This window comes from Gallinula chloropus (genome assembly GCF_964237585.1).
Source record: "Gallinula chloropus genome assembly, chromosome: 14".
Classification (NCBI taxonomy): domain Eukaryota; kingdom Metazoa; phylum Chordata; class Aves; order Gruiformes; family Rallidae; genus Gallinula; species Gallinula chloropus.
This window is the reverse complement of record NC_140099.1, coordinates 14472820-14489735: the sequence shown is the minus strand read 5'-3', so window position 1 is coordinate 14489735 and position 16916 is coordinate 14472820. Positions and strand designations below refer to the sequence as shown.

General features: G+C 52.0%; 1 protein-coding gene across 1 annotated transcript in view; it reads left to right on the top strand.

Moving 5' to 3' along the window:
• Positions 1-2251: 2251 nt before the first annotated feature.
• TYRO3 (TYRO3 protein tyrosine kinase) overlaps positions 2252-16916 on the top strand; it is a gene marked incomplete at both ends in the record, with an annotated part of 42435 nt that continues 27770 nt past the window's right edge. Inside the window, 5 exons of the mRNA XM_084270417.1 lie at positions 2252-2339; positions 5848-6031; positions 8347-8447; positions 12519-12689; positions 15371-15457. Coding sequence (XP_084126543.1) covers positions 2252-2339; positions 5848-6031; positions 8347-8447; positions 12519-12689; positions 15371-15457 — 631 coding nt within the window. The remainder of the gene's footprint in view (positions 2340-5847; positions 6032-8346; positions 8448-12518; positions 12690-15370; positions 15458-16916) is intronic.

The following is a 16916-nucleotide window of genomic DNA, read 5'->3' as shown; positions in this document are numbered from 1 at the left end:
GGCAGCTTGAGCCCATTCCCCCTGTCAGTTGGGTGAAGAGACCAACACCCACCTCTCCACACCCTCCTTTCAGGTGGTGATAAGGTCCCACCTCAGCCTCCTCCAGGCTAAACAACCCCAAGCTCTCTCAGCTGTTCCCTCGTAAAGTTTGCTCTCCAGCCCCTTCCCCAGCCTGGTTCCCTTTCTCTGGACTCGCTCCAGGATCTCAATGTCCTTCTTACGGTGAGGAGCCCAGAACTGAACAAAGTCCTAACGCTTCCCCATGGCTCCTCTCTCCTGCTTGTGTGCTGGAGCGTTTCCTGAGCCCATGGGGCCAGTACAGCTCTGTAAGCCTCCGGAATTCTAAGGCTGGGAGAAATCCTTCGAAGGAAGCCACCGTAGAAACACAGCATTGTTCTAACAACCATGATTTTTTTTTCTCATGAGACAACTAAAATCAGCAAAAGTAGTGCTTTCTGGAAGGCGTTATTGCCGTGATAAGTGGAGAAACACGCAGCGCGCTCGGATAGACGGGTGTATATATGGATACATGGGGGAGAGAAAGCAATGACAGCGAGTGCACATGAAGCTTTTAGCAAACACTGGTGCAGAAGCTCTCAGCCCAAGTGGTGGTGTGATCCCAGCACGAGGCATAGCACAATTTCCTGTCCCTGAGAGCACCCAGGCTTCCTGCAGGCTCTCGGGTAGATGGCTTGTCAGCATCTCCTCCCAGCTGCCTCATTGCTGCGGGAGGCACTGGGGAGGCAGTGACATTTCCATTCCAGTCATGAAATCTTCTTGGCGTTGCTCCAGTCCCCTAGGAATTCCTATCAGAAATGCAAATGGCTGGGAGGGGTGGTGGGGGGCAGGGGGGGAGAAGATCAGAGCTTGGGAGGGAACTACCAGAGCTTGTCATGCCTCAGTTTCTCCATCCCCTGTGCTCCTGCATTTAGCCAGGCTCCCAGAGTATTGCAGGAGCCGCCGGGTAAAGTGTTACACACCGATGGCTGTGGCAGAGCTGAGGGCTGCACGGTGTCGCAACGCTACTGCTCCTTATGCTGCCTTTCCACCCAGGTTCCCACCGTAACTCCTACGGAAAGGCAGCAGCGGATTTCGTTAAAAAATCGGCTGTCGGTGACTTTTTGCACATGGTGCTAGTAACTGGGTGGCAGCAGAGATCTTCCCCAGACCTCTCCCTACTTTTGCACTAGTGGAAAAGAGGACAAGGCCGAGCCGATCCTGCTTGAAGGGCACGGGCACCTCACGTTGCCGGTCCTCCTTCTCCTCCTCCACAGACCAAGCACTGGGGTGGGGTGGCCGGCTTCCCCCAAGCAGGAGCTGTGGGCCGGGCTGGTGAGGGGGAGCACCGGCGAATGTGGGAATCCGGCGTGGTGCGGCCAGGGAACATGGAGCCGGGGGTACTCGGTGCATGAGGGGAGCTGCTGCCCATCCCGGCTGCATGGTTTAGGGGGAGGGCTGAGCCGCAGCGATGACCACAAGCCCTCCTTCCCCGAGGAGCTGGAGTGCGCAGGGGTGGTCCTGAGGGGCCAGGCTGACCACACGTAGGTGGGGGAACAAGCGACCTGGTTTCCCGCTCTGCCCGGCAGCCCGGCAGCTCCCGCCGATGTGGGTCACCCGCCGCCGGCACTCGGAAACCAGGCCGCCCCGGGGAGCGGCTCCCGGGACGCGCCGCCTCCAGAAGCCCCCGTCGCCCCGCAGCGGCCCGACCCCCGGGTACACGACGCGGGGTGAGTGGCGTCGGGCTCCGCGCAGCCGGTCCCGTCCCGGGGCGGCGGAACGGGGAAGAGGCGGGTGCGGTGATTCGCCGCTTCGGGGGCGGCGGGCGCCCGCCTCATGCATATTCATGAGCGTGATGTCAGAGGGGGAGCACAGCGCGCGGTGACCGCCCGAGAGCGCCATTTCCTGAAGGAAAAGGCGGTGGCTGGGGAGAGAGGGACGGACCCAGCGACCGACCGACCGACGGACGGACCCACTCGCGCGGAGGAGCTGCCGAGCGGCGGCTGCGCGCCGCCAGGGGGAGACCGCCCGGCGGCACCGGACCCGACCCGACCCAGCCCCCCGACGGGGCCTCCTGCCTCTCGCCCCGGCCGGAGCCGCGGCCAGAAGTTTTGAGCGACCCCGCAGCCTCCCGTGGGAGTCCGGTGGCGGGCGGCGACGCGGGGCTGCCTTAGCCGCTGTCGCCGCCTGCGCGGGTGGTGGGAGTCCCCCTGCGGCGCCGGGAGCTAGGGGGGAGGATGGTGGTGCGGGAGCGATGGAGCTGAAGCGGAGCATGGCGATCCCGCGGCTTCTCTTGCTGGGACTGTGGGCTGCGGCGCTCCAGGACCTCGCCGCCGTGGCAGGTGAGAGGGGCTGACAGCACACCCGTGGCGGTCGGGGAGGAGGGAGGGCGGCGGCCGCTTGCCGCGGCGGAGGGCCGGGGGCGGCAAGGAGAGGCTGCGGGGCAGTGCCCCCCGAGCTCTCCGGGCGCGGCGAGAGGGGCTGCGGCCACAACTCCCGTCGCCGCGCCGCCAATGGGGGCTGCCCCGCCGGCGCCTCCGGACTCGCTCCCCGCCGCCGGCCAGTTCCGCTCCCCCCCCACCACCGCGGGCAGCCCCCGGCCGAGACGCCTCTACAGGTGTCGGCAGCCCGCCGGCAGCGGCCGGGTGCCCAGGAACCGGTTGCCGCGCAGGGGCAGCCCTGCGCCGCTCTGGCGTGCGGGGTCCGGCCGGTGTGGCGGCCGCGGGGCCTCGGGCAGCCACAGGTGGGGGTCGGCGCCGGCCCGTTTTGCCCTCCCCTCCGCGGCCGGACGCGGGGTGCTCCGTGGCCGCTGTGCGTCCAGCGGCTGGGCCAGCTGCGTGGCGCTCCGGAGCCGACGGTGCCCGGCGGGGAGCCCGGGCTCTGCGGGGTGCTGCGAGCCTCCCCCTGCCCGCCTGCAAGGGCCGAGTAGTAAATCGCAGCCCCGGTAATCCTCACTGTTGTTTGCGAAAGGCATTGCGCTGGTATTTGCCTAGCGCGAATCGCCGCCGAGGGAAGCCGGGCGCTAACGCATTCCTGAGTGGCTTTTGTTGGCTTTCCCCCCCCCCTTCTCCTGAACTCATTTCCCCAAGTTTCACCCCCGAGTCGGCAGGGAAAGGCAGCATGGGAGAGCCCCTCGGCGCCGGCTTCCCCGGGAGCCTGAGCTCCGCGCCGCGCGTGGGGGAACCGTGTGTGTGCCGGGACGCTGAGGGGCAGCGGGATCCATAGAGCAGGTCCCGAGGAGCCTGGGGAGCCGAGAGCTTTTCCCTTGGCGTGCCAGGAGTCTTCCTCTCTCTCCGCTCCTGTAATAACTTCACAAAGCCCCATGCACCTGGCTCCTAGCAATCGCGGTGGCGAGGTTCAGAAGCAGGCGCGCAGGTATGTCGCGTGTTTTGACAGCTGGCGCGTTCGCTGGCCGTCAGTCCTGGCAACGGCTCGATAAGAAATGTCTTACGGTTTTATTCCCCAGCCAGATGTTCCAACTCCGGCAGCTCTTACAGGTAGGCTTGGAGGAGCTGATTTGGATGAGGTTGTTTCTTGTGCTGGCAGGAATGTTATCGGATGAGAAATCATGAGTGGGAGAGTAGAAGGAGGGATAGGTGGATATTAACTGGCCTCCTCCATGCTCCTTCCTCGTATCTACAGGAAGAGATGCTGCAGCTAAACCTGGATTTCTGTCAAAAACCTTGTGAATGTATTAAAAATCCCTCATCTGTATTTGTGGCACTCAGTCTTGGCGGAGGGGTTACGCTTGGGTAACATGGAGAACTAAAACTCAGGCCAAACATTTGTACTATATATTCAATTTCCTACATCATTAATTTGAATGGGAACTGGAAACCGTACGGGGTCTCTCGCAGTGCTTCTTTGTGGAATTGTTTTTTGCTGTCTCTGTGGGAAGCTGAGTAGTTTGCTTTTCCATGGAGGCACCTGTGAGGAACGTGTCTGTCAGTTTGTACACGCGTTCAGCAGCCTGGCTGCATCAGTTTTCTGCGAGAGAGAGTGGCTGTAAAGCCCTCGTGTTTTATTCCAGTACTGTGAGTGGTGAGAGGGAGGGAGCGTTCTGGCACGCACCGGGAAGTGTCATTTGTGTTACAGATGAGTTAATGCAAGGTTAGATCATCCTCATCCAAGGGGATTAAATCCTTAACCCGGCAAACGAACTGTAGCAACTAAACTGAAATTAGCATCTTGCCGGTTTTTCAGTGCTCTCTGTGAACTTGTTAATTTAGTACCAGCTGATAGAAAGTAAAAAGGCTTGAGTGTGGGAAAACAGCTGTTAACAGGCTGGGGATCTCATTAGGGAAGGGAATAAGGTCCTTCTGCCTGTCTTCTGGGATTGCTCCGGGACCACCAGTGCTCTGCTGGGTACTGGCTGCCAGTGACAGACTGCCGGCTGGTCCCACAGTGCCGGCTTCCCCCTTCTTCCAGCTGTAGAACCACGCTGCCCATCCCTCTGCCCTCGCTCTGCCCTGTGAGGTGGTGCCCCCATGGCTGCAGGAGGGTGGTGTTTTGGCAGGAGGGGAAGCGGCACATGAGAAATCTCTTGTGTTTGATCACCGGTAAGGCTGCAGCAGAGTTCAGGAGCAACAGGGCTGCTAACTTAGCCGTGCTCTGGATTTCACAACCAGTGTTTTTCTGTGTGGCTCTGGAGGCTAGCAAGGCATCCGGTGGGAAGTTGACTAGCCAGATGCCCTGGCTGAAGCTGTCATATACTATGATGTATATGGGCGGGCAAGAGTTGATGGAGGCATTTGGTTTTCTGAATGATGCAGAGGCCACTGCCGGGGCATAATATCGAGCTAGGCTAGACCTGTTCTGGTCTGTCAGTCCTGTGCCACCACATAGGAAATGGCCAGTCTCCCTAACAAAACTAGCTTTACGTGTATTTTCTACCTTCCTGCTTTCCCACGGTCTCCTTTGATCCTCTGGTTCCTCCTTTACACGCTGTTCTTTCTTAAATGCACTTACATAGGTTGCTTCTGTGTTTTCTCATGGTAACACATTCCATATATTCGCTTCTGCTCCAGGGAGACACTCCCCATCCACCCACACATGGTAACAGTGCTCCGGGCCAAATTCTGATCGCTTCTCTGTTGGTGTAAACCTGATCAAGCTCCACTGACTCTGTCCCTGCTGCTTTGGGGGGTCTCAAGTGTGTATAGTCCTGGGAACAACGTGCTCCTTTGGCTGGACTGAAGGGTCGGAGAGGCTGGTTTTGAGCACACGCCCACGTCACACGACAGAAATACCAGCTCTGTAAACAGTTCCACTCCTCAGCGAGGTTTGCTGAGGAATAGGCTTTTGCTTTCACGGGCTGTGCAAATTGCAGGGAAGCTTTCCGGAGCGCAGAGGAACGGTGTACGCTGAATAACGAGGCGTAATTGATTCTTTCTCCTATCCCCAGCTCTGTACAAAGGCGTACAGTGGAGCAAGCGCAATGATTTCTCAGCAGCACGGGAGCACCGTAGCTGAAATTCAAGCCTGGGGAAAAGAGGGAGGTGTTGGTACCGTGTCAAACAAAAGGCACTTGGCACTGTGGGATGGCTGGCACGGTGAAGCTCCCAGCGTTTCTGCCCGGCACTGCCCTGGAGAAGCTCGCCCTGATGTTACAGGAGTTGAAACATCCTCGCGTACGCGCTGAGCTGCCGCTCTCCTCTCGCAGTTGTGCTTTCGGTGCTTGCCTTTAACCATTGCTTAGCAGCCGTAGTAGAGCAGTGCTGAGACTAACAGACCCCCTCTGCAGTGTGTGCTGGTAGGGTATGTAATGCTAGACCACCAACCTAGAGTAATTTGCTGTACTCCAACCCCCCTTCTTTCTGGGGGTGGGGCGGAGTAGTATTTTTCTTTTAGGTATGAAATTTACAGGATCTCCAATCAAATTAAAGGTGTCCCAGGGTCAACCCGTCAAACTAAATTGCAGCCTGGAGGGAATGGAAGATCCCGAGATGTTGTGGATCAAGGACGGAGCAGTGGTGCAAAGCGTAGACCAGGTGTACATTCCAGTAGATGAAGAACACTGGATCGGCTTCCTCAGGTACAGCAGATGCAGGGAAGGAAGAGTATCGCGGAAGCTATTGCGCAGTTTTCTGCTGTCAGCTGTCTCTATGCGACTGCAGTACCCTCGGCGGGGCAGGGTCCTTTGGCCCTGCTGTTCTGCGTGCAGCAGGGGCGTGACGGAGAGCAACGGTGAAGCTGCTGAGGGCTGAAATGTTACGCACTAGGACCGTATTGGTTTCCTGACTAGTGTGGTGACAGGTGCTTTGCTAATGCTTGTGATGCTTGAGACGTGACTTCAAGGTGAAAGGATGTTCTTGCCTTGTTTGTTCATCTTGTTCTGCTGTGCAGCAGGAAAACTTAAGGTCTGGCTTACATAAATAGGTTTTCTCTCTCTTATATTCATTCCTTTCTCTTACTCTGTCTCTTGAGCTGTCAGTCTGCTTAAAGGGTGAGGATTGTTAATTGAAATGAGACTCCAAGTACTACATCCTCTTCTCTGGGGAGCAGTGTTTGTTACCTGAACCATCCCTGAGTCGTTTTACAGAGACTTTCCTAATACATTTTACACTGTGTGGTATCAGTCCTGCCCCTCTCAGAGGTGCAAAATCTCTCTTTTGGGAAGCTGCTCTCTGTGCCTTTATTTCAGCAGAAGAGGAATGTCAGCTAGTTTGGGAAGTACTGAGTTAAATGAAACCCAAGGTTCTGCTCTGGCTTTTTTTTTTTATGCGTAAAGAGAACTTGTCCAAGCAAACACACCATCACCATGGGGGCTCAAAACTGTTGACTGACTGAGAATAGCTCTTTTCTGATCTCTGGCTTCATCTTCTTCTAGGTTTCTTGGATTGACATTGCAGGGAGTCTCCAGTTCCTGCAAGTAAAAGTCTCTGTGCTAAAGCTTGTCTTCAAGACATTTTGATAGGAGAAAAAATACCTCTGTACCCAGTAAAACTATTGTATAATATTGTGTTGTGGAAACAGTTTCTCTTGAAATCCTACCGTTTACTTCCCCCCCCCAGTTCTGCTAGCTGGCTCTCTTTGCCTCAGTCTGATCTCCTTTCTCACCTCTCATTTTCCTCTGCTGAGAACTTTCTGCAACGCCAGGGATAAGTTAGGGTGCTAAATCTAGGTGTGTCTGTACCTTTCTCTCCTTTATTTTTTTTCCTGTTTTCTCCTGAAGTGATCATTTCTACCCCTCTTTGTGTGACTCTTTGCTGCGAGCGCTGTGTTTCAGAACGTGCAGCTGGACAGGCAGGCCAGCTGATGCCGTTTGAAGGTACAGCTCTGGAAACCAGGCTGTAGCGGGTCCCTTCTGTGCATCTCGGCAAACACTCACCCTTTTCTGTCTCCCTTCCTGAGACGTTCTTTCCCCCCTTCCCTGAGTTGGGCTGCTAGCGTTAGGCAAGCGGGCATCAGATGAGCTGAGGGTCCCTGCATGGCAGCGAGGTACATGGCTGTGCATCCCGTGGGGTGGGGGCAATCAACGTTTGTACATCAACAGGCACTTGGCTACCTTTGGTAGCTGAGACTTTTATTGCTTTGGGCCCGAATTGTGCTCCTTGCTCCACGTGCTACCCTCCTGTTGCTGACAGCAGCGAGGGTACCGCAGATTTCCAGCAGTGGAGCAAGGAGCAGAACTTCTCCACTAAAAACCAGAGGCCTACGACTTGGTTGCTGCTCAGTCCCTGTGTGCTGCCTTCCCCTGCTTGGATGCATCTTCTCAGAAGAGCAGCTGTTCCTGAGAAAGGGAGGCCATAGAAGAGCCCTACGGTGAGGCTGAGTGCTGGAGTAGGCCAGCGTAACCCCTTGAAACCACAAATCGAGAGGCCCGAGGAGTTTTGCAGCGTGAGGCATTCTTGGGATGAGAATAACACTGAGTACATTTGGGGCCTGACCCATCTGTTCCCGTGTGAGGCTGTCACCAGCCCTGTCACCTAACTGAGGCTAAACAGTCAGGCTCGGTGGAGGTTTGTGATTTGGTGTTTCCTGCTAGCTCAGACGTTGCAGGACAAGATGTCGCTCTTGAAGCCTAGCTAAGAGCCACAGGTCAGGACTGAGGCCACCAACCCCCTTCCTATCCTCAGAGGGCACAAATGGTGGGTTTTCTGCAAGGACGTTTCAGAGGAAGGCTGTTTGCTTTGCTGAGGATTCCCTCCACCCACTTTAAAGAGGAGCCTCCTGTCTCTGCTGATTTGCCATCCTTTGTGCTGGCTGGCTGTTCCTCCTCCCCGGAGCTGGCTGTGTCTCAGCGGGTGTTGTCCATGCATCTGGTTTTCCAAACACTTGAGGGTCCTTTGGGGCAAAAACCATGCTTTATCCACATAAAATATCGATGTGGCTTTTGACTTTTTTCAGCTTGAAATCCGTCGAGCGGACAGATTCTGGGAAGTACTGGTGCCAGGTTGAGAACGGGGGGAAGAAGGAAGAATCACAGCATGTGTGGCTCATAGTGGAAGGTAAGGAGGAGTAGTAGCGCTGGTTTCTTTTCAGGGCTAACCCACCGAAATGCTCTAGGTGGAAGTGGTGAGAGCAGACTGCTCCAGTGACAGGCTTCTTGCATCTGAACCATTGCTGCTAACTGTAGTAAGATCGCTACAGGGCAGGAGTAAGAAGCAGGAGAAGTAGCTTCAAGGAGAGGAGCTGTCGCTTCATTACCTTCTGTTTTATTTTGGCACGCTAGGAGACAAGATCCTTTCATGCGCACGGGTTTCTTTCCAGCCCTCAATCCGTTGTTCCTTTCATCTCCAAACAATTTGTAGGACGATGGGATAGTTCAGGTTGAAGGGGATCCAAGTGTGTCATCTGGTCCAACCCACGGTCACAGCCTCGTTCTGTGTATCAGCCAAATAGGTCTTTGAGGGCAAGGTACAGTTGTAGCCCAGTTCTGAGCTTCGGAAGAAGTGCTGTACGTTAGCACTTCCTATCTGTGACTCTTCTGCGTGGCACTGCTTTGCCCAGTCTTGTCTGATAAAGAATAACTTCTACAGGGTTGCCCAAAGGTCACCCACAGGAGCGTGGATTGGTGGCTTCTTACTGTCTTTAGTTTCATTTCCCTTGGGACGTGATTTTGTTATGTCCTCAGAAAGCAGGAGTCATAGGGTGGCTTATATTTGGTGAGGGAGTTGACAGAAACAGTGCATTTGCAGCAAGAAGTGGCTTTTTGGGTGTGATCAGTAACACTTTGGGCCAGAGCTGAATTGGCAGTCTTAAAGAGGGGAGGCAGGGAGGGTGTCATGGGCGGTGGTGTCATCTGGGTGTTTTACAGCGAAGGTCTTGCTCACTCAAAGCCGTGGAAACATGTGTAGCAGCTCTCCCAGGGAGAGGAACACTTACCTGCTGCCTTCCATAAATCCCAAGCTTTTGCCCACCTAAACTTCCAGGTGCAGTTTGAACTGGAGAACATTGCTTACAGCTTAAAATGCTCTCTGCTGTGCAGAGCTTCCATTTCTGTTCCAATTACCGTGGCCTGCTCCAGAGGTGGCTTCTTCCGCGTGGTGGGGGTGTGAGTGGAGATCGGGTTGCTTGGTGTGCTGAGCCATCTGAAAAACAAAGGAGCCCTTCTGGATAGTAACAGGCAGGAATCATCAAAGTCACAAACCCCAGCTGCAACTAGGTGAGGGGGAGTTGAGAACGAAGGGCAGAGCTTGCAGCCAAAAGCGTGCACTTAAAAAAATGCCCCTAGTTGCTTCTGTGAGAAAAGCAAGTACAGCAGCAGCTCGTTCAGCCTGAACCAAGCAGGTAATTAATTAATCATGTGAAACGGGAGTTACTGGAAAGAATTAAAAAATAACAAGTAGTGCTGGGGCATGGACTTCTAAAAATGTGTCAGCTATTGGTGTAAGAAAGTAATGAGGAATGCAGAAGCCTCACTGCTACCTCTGTGTCGTATTTCATCCCTGGCTGTGCTAGCTTCTGTCCAGAAGCGATCGCTGTACTAGCTGCATTGGAAAGCGATCGCTGTGCTGTTATCCTCTGACTGAGAGAGGATCCTTGCTCTGTTCATCGCAGCCTTCTGTAGGTGCTGACACCGTGCCCCACCAAAACAAGCGTGGGCTACTGGTGATTTCACTGGAAGGGAGCTCGGATGGAGGTTTATGCTGTCTGGTGTCTGCCCTGAGATCCACTTGGGTAACCTGTATCCGGCAGGATTTGCAGTGACGGTATTGGAACTGTCTCTGTACTCCAGCTAAGATGTTTCCTCTTCCGAGGCATTCCTCGGAATTTACAAAACCAACATGATTTTGCAGCTGTGTTCTGGCTTGGAAACCAGACTCTGGCCTTCCCAAGAACATGATGGCATTCGATGCCGGGGGGTAATTGAAGAGGCACACTGTGGAGTGTGAGCGCCTTAAAAAGACGGATGATGTGCCTTACAGAATGTTTCCCTCTGAAATGACACCTCTGACGGTGACGCTGTTCCCCAGGGCTGCTAGTCCCTGTTGTGGCTACAGTCAGAGCCCCAGCCACATCTGTGGGAACGCATCCCCCTGAATTAACACTGTCTGAGAACTGAGCCGTAGGAGAACGAATCAGCCCCATAGATTGGATGCTGGCTTGGAACTGGGAATAGACAGGCTCATTTCCTTGCCTTGCCCCCCAGTTTCCTGGCTGTTGGCTGCTTGGTGCCTCCACGGCGCATCTGTGAAAGCAAGGTGCCAGTGCTCACCTCGTGTACCAGGAACTGGGAGGCTACGTGTGCGCCTCAGACAGTGAGGTATCCAGGTAACATACGTACGGGGGCAGTGCCGCTTTCTGAGCTTGATGAGTCAGCCGCGCTCCCTGAACTATGAGGGGTTTTAGTTCTGGTCTTATCTGATGTGGTTAGCTGCTCCCCAAGTGAGAAAACCTGACAAGCTAGGCAGGATTCTCCCGAAATGTTACCTAGGGGTGCCCTTGCAAAAGGACAAGAAGCAGGGATCCTACTCACAGGTGGAAGGAGTGATGGTATTGAATCTTCCCTGGAGAAGGAGGGCAAAGCAGGCAGAGGTCACAGCTGGTGTGTGACAAGTTTATTTGCTTTTATTGTCTACTTATGACTGCAGTAAAAAGTAAAGTATGTAAACAAAGCCCAGCAGTAAATCCTGATGGTGGAAATATTTGTCCTTAGCAGTAGCCTTTGTGCAGATAGGCACAACCGTACCTGAAGTGACCCGGGTTGAGATTTTGAATTTGTTCATTTACTTGCCACTCTAAAGGGAGCAGCAAGGAGGTGAGGAAGGTGCAAAGGAACTGCCACCTGAGAGCCACAAATGGTGACTGGACCATCAGTGAAAGACCGAGGACGTGGCTTTCAGCTGGAGTGTAGGAGAAATATCAAGCGTTAGGCTTCTAAATCCTTATTGAGGCACCTACTGTGAGCTTGCTGTTGGAGATGCTCGGTGTCTGCCATGCTGGCTGGAGCTGCTTGGGCCTGCCATCTTCGGCCAGGGTGGACAGTGCAATTTAGACATGTGAATGCGCAGTGCCCTCAGCTCGTCTTGTGTCTGTGAAGCAGCAGATGGGCAGTTTCCAGCACACTTTTTCCAGCTGCAAATACCTCAGTTTGGTGGAGATGCAGTTTGGTAGTAGCTGTGCTTACCAGCCAAACTTTTGAGTATAAAAGGGTTTCTGTGGTCCTTAAGCTCCTCCAGCAGCCACCAGAAGCATATGCTGGCTGTCCTTTGCAGTCACTGTTGGTGAGCTTTGTGTTACTGGTTTGGAGCACTGAAACCCCAAAAGTTTTGGCATTGCCCACAAAAGAAACCACATCTCTTGATGTGTTGAGTTGCACTCACCTGTTGCCACTTTGAGATGATCCGAGGTAGTTAATGTTGGAGGTTACTCCCTGTGGGCCTGATATAAGGCCTGTTGTAACAAGCAGGAACCTTTCTACAGTGGGGAATGAACAGTTATCAAGGGAGCTGTGTCCACGGATAGCCTTCAGCTCTGAAACAAATTACCCCTAACTCCAAGGCAGCCTGATTCACATAGTGTCAGAGCGTGCTGGAAGGCAGCTCCAGTCAATTAAGCTGTGGAGAGAGCATTGTAAATGATCCTGGTCTATCACTGGGGGGTGGTTCTTCCCTCCTTCCTGGATTTGTTACAGCTGCTAGTTCAACTGATTGGCGAGCTTCGGTTTTTAATGCATGGGAAGAAGTACCTGCAGCTGGATTAGGTAACTTGAAAGTGGTGCCTGCCACCACTAAAACTGTTGACTGTTGCCTCTTTAAACTGTGGTCTCTCCAGTTGAAAAATTGAGCAAGTACTGCTACTCAGATACTTCATAGGGGAGTCTTGGAGAAAACTCAGTGAAAGAGGTTTTTCAAAGGCATTCTGTAAAGGCAAGTACTCTTTTCTTGCTGCCTTCTTCTGGTGGGACTGTGTAGGCATCTCTACCCTGAGGTGATCCAGCACCATCCCTTGGTTCTTGTGGAGGGCTCGGAGGGAGTTGCATTAGGCATAGGGCAGATGGGGTGCTGATACTAATGGAAACAAACAAGACAGTGGAAGTCTCTTCAGTTGTTATCACTTGTCTGTTGCTTTTCTAGGTGTGCCCTACTTTACTGTGGAGCCTGAGGATGGGTCCGTGTCCCCTAATGCCCCATTTCATATGGCCTGTGCTGCTGTTGGTCCCCCTGAACCAGTGACAATTGTCTGGTGGATGGGAGACTCTAGAGTGGGGCTTCCAGACATCTCCCCCTCCATCTTAAATGTGTCAGGTAAGGCTGCTGCCAATGCAGGGGATCACTTTGAGCGACAGAAGAGGAGGAGAGCTCTGTTCTGATCAACACTGGGTGGCCACATAATATGAGAATAGTCTTTGTACATTGAAGCTTGAGAGATCATGATCACATACAGAGCCAGATCATTCTGAGTAGTGATTGTTGCTGTGTGTTTTCTGCTGCTTTGAGGCACACAGGCTTTTCCAGAGCTTGGGTGGGGCTGGCACGATGGGAAAGATACTGCTGGACACATGGTGCCTCAGTGCCCCTTTGGTGCCCGTTTTGTTCCACCCCGTGAACGGTGTTAATGGTTATATTAAGTAACTCCTGTTGGTGACATTTGGCTTGGAAATCTCCAGGTATTCCCAGGTAACAGATGCCACCTCCTCCTGTGCACAGCCATGTCTTGCACTGCTTCCCTCTTTCCTCCCTCCCCCCATACGTGTTCTTGCAGGCCTGCTGGATGCTCTTATTGTTAAAACCTGACTGCCTCATCTAATTGCTTGATGCTTTTAGGGTGGTTGTTTTGGTGCTGAAGTGGGCTGGTTGATACCCTCAGAGACCAAGGTTTATTCCAGAGCAAGCACTAGGTGCATGGTGGTAAGACTGCCGTCCCCAGCAGTGACTGCTGAAGAACTCAGGAGCCAGTAGATTCAGGTCTCTCTTCAGCTCACTTTCAGGGGAGGGTGATGTATCTCTGCTAGGACCTGACCACAGCTATTCTTGTAGTTACCTCCTAAAGGTAATTTTACTCTACTTAGTTGTCTGACAGTTTTGTGTAACTTATTTTCTTTGCTGCTGTTTTATTATTCTTGGCTTCCCTGAGCCGAAGGTGGACTAGCAATTTAGAAAGAAGAGGCCTCTCTGGGGCCTCTTCATCAATGTTAATACAGTTGCACCCAGGGGGAGTTCTTTGTGTACATCTTTGGCCATCCTTTGAGCTATCCAATCCTATTAAGCTTCCCCTTAGAACCTAATTTATATGCAAATCAAAACCTAGTTTGTGATTTGCAATGGTTTTATCATCTGCTCCCTCTCTTACATAGCCACTTGATGCTGCTCAAAGCTGGAAATGAAAACTGCTCCCGTATGATATAATCTGCCTGTTGAAATGGAAACTGAGGAGATTGATAGTCGAGAGGGGAAAAGACAATAAGCTTTCTTTTCACCACCAAACTCATCACTCGGTGCCTCACAAAACTCCTGTCACTGTGGGGCAGTGGTGTGGAGGCCTGAGGAAGGGCACCATCTGCTTCTAGCCATTCTCCAAATCAGTTTCTGTTATGTATATTTATCGCTGGCCCCTTTCTTTGCCCCTTTCAGTGTTCTTTGGGATGTTCCTTGGGCAGATCTTGTCTTTTCAACAAAAAAAAATGGTAACAGGACTCAAGCTGCACTGTCAGACTGCCAAAGCGTGTCAAAAAGTAAGAAAGCAAGCCTCAAATTCTGAAGGAAAGAATAATACAGTAGTGGCTAGGAAGCAGACATTTCCAGAGTTGAGCAAGCAGTTGCCTTGGTAAAAGGGTTATATTTGGAAAGGGGTGCTGGCAGTGGTGCTAGAGAGCAAGAGGATCTTGGTTTGTGGTGTGTTGTGGTGGTGTCCTCGGGGCAGGGCTGTGTTTGGTTCTGTCTTTGGGATGTGCCTGCCATGTCAGGTGCTGCTCTGCTGCCTGGCCTTCAGCCTGCTGGCAGCGTTTTCCTCCTGCTCAGGGGGTGAGTGGAAGAAGCTATACTGCTTTGTTCTTTCATTTCCTAGCAGTCTCCTCTCTTCTGTTACACCTTCTCAGGCTTGGGAGATAAATCCAAGGGCAAGGACTGACACCATGAAACCCTCTGTGTGCAGCTCTGATATCTCCATAGCTCCTAAACTGTGTGCCCACAGTGTGCCAATCCCTAGTTATTGTCAGGTAGAGCCCTATAAGGCGACTGAGGGCCTGGTTGAGTGAAAACATGCTGGGGAGACTTCTCCGGGCAGCTTTGCAATTCTGTCTCAATTCTGATTAATTAGCAACATCTCTCTGCATCTTGGAGCATCCAGACATTAGTATGGCCCTGTGGGATATATGGATGGGTGCTCACAGAAGAGAGGGAGTGTAATCCTCACTTTTATCACCCCTGGAAAGTGTCTCAGTGCTGATGCAGCAGCATTTAACTTCCATCCCTTTGCGTGGCTTCAAAAGTCTGATGCACGCTGACGGACAGTTGGGAATTAGCTTGAAACCTGCAGCGTGTGGCTGGAAGCTTGCCGGGGCTCCTAGCCCAGTTAGAGGATGGTTGTTGCTCAGGTGTCAGGCCCAAGTCCAGCGCGGTGGGCGTTGCATAAGCACGCGGTTCAGCACGGTCCTAGTTCTGAAGATGCTCACCCAGATGTGAGGAATGGACACGGACTAACTGAGCGCTCTGAGCTGTTGTCCTGCCAGATTTCATCCTCCTTATCCAGCGCTTCTTGGAGCTTCTCTGCAAGCTTTCCTCTGCTGCCACAGCCTCTCCATTAGAAGTGTGTTTAGCGCATTAATTACAGCAGAAGCCGCGTGCCTTTGATTGGCACACGGCTCAGCCCTCCACTTGCCTGTACAGCTTGAGCTGGATGTCGCACATAATTGAAATTCTGCTGAAGGTTGAAGCTGGATTATTATAGCTGTTTGTGTTTCCTTTCCTTTTTCTTGGCTGATCTCCAGGTATTAATCAAAGCACAGTTTTCTCCTGCGAAGCTCACAACGTAAAGGGATTGTCTTCATCTCGGACAGCCACTGTTCAAATTAAAGGTGAGAGGGTGCAAGAGAATGGGCGAGGTACTTGGGTTTGCTCTCTGGGGAGGGGAAAGCAGGGCTTGTTAATGCAAGGGGTTGCCTCAAAGCTGCTGGCAACCAGCATGGCTCGGAGCTCCCAGTAGTTGGAATGATTCTTTATGCTCTTAAGTTCCCGCTTGCCATGCAGGGCGGCATCCCAGGCCGCTCAGCATTAACCACATCTGGTGCAGGAGTGGAATGTGATGTCAAGTAACAGTTTTTTTTTTTCCTTAAAAGGACAGAATCAGACCAGTCAAACAGCTTGTGAGAAATGAAGCTGGATATAAATATGTAGTTGGGGAAATTTTTTTTTCTTCTTGGAGATAGAGTGGTCTTGTTAGAGCTACAGAGGCCATTACTTCAGCTTGCTTCCATCAGCATGGCATTAGATGCTGAAAAGAGTTATCTCGAGTAGCCTGTAAGTTCTGCTCATCCACGCTGGTTTTATGGATTTTATTTTAATTGTTTGCTCTTTAGAAACTCATTCCAAACAAAGAATTCCTGGCTTTTGCATGACCAGTTGCCATTTGGAAGTCCCTAAGTTGATGCCACATTTCCTCAGTTCTTCCAGGTGACTGAAATGGGGACAATCAGAGCAAACAGCTCTTCCCCTCCTCTCCGTGTTGCGATGCTTCTGCAGTTGAACTCTTAGCGATGCTTTAATGCGCGTTAAATGACATGATTATCAGTTCCAGGGGAGGCATGTCACACAAATCGCTCGTTCCAAGTGCTAGCTTATTGCTCAGCACAGATAAGAGCAAGCATTTATGTCTGTATCAGGACTCAGCTACACTAGCTAATGCTCATTAAAGGATAGCTGAAAATCCAGCTGTGGATCTACTGCTCTTACAGTGTATTTTTCTTCAGGACATTGTGGTTACTTCTATGCCAAGAATGCAGTACGCCAGACTAGTAAGATTTATAACTTAATTTAAAAAACGTTTGCAGTTGTTGCTTTAAAGACTTGTCTACTCAGGGGAATTAGTTATTGTGGACTATATCTTCGATGGATATTTTTATCCTGGGATAGAATTTAGTTCATAAAGCTATTGTGCTTTAAAAAAAAATCTCATTAGGCTGTAATTTGAAATAACATTTAGCATAAACAAGCATTTTTTTAATGTCGACACAGATGATGATTTTTTTTTTTATTAACCACTAGTAGAATGATGGGGTAGAAGCCTAAAAATTCTCATGTTTCCCAGCAATTAGCCCTAGCCAGAATCGCTCCATTGAGGTCAGTCATCAGCTAATTAATCCACAGAACCTATTTGGGAGGGACACATCACCAACACATGCACAGACACTTTTTAGAGCTGAGGAACAGTGAGCTTAAGTCATTTGGCAAATGTTCTACCAGTATGTCCTGGAGATAACAAAACAGATTTTAAGTACCAAGTCCAGTGGTGTAGTCATATAAATTCTAACTGTAATA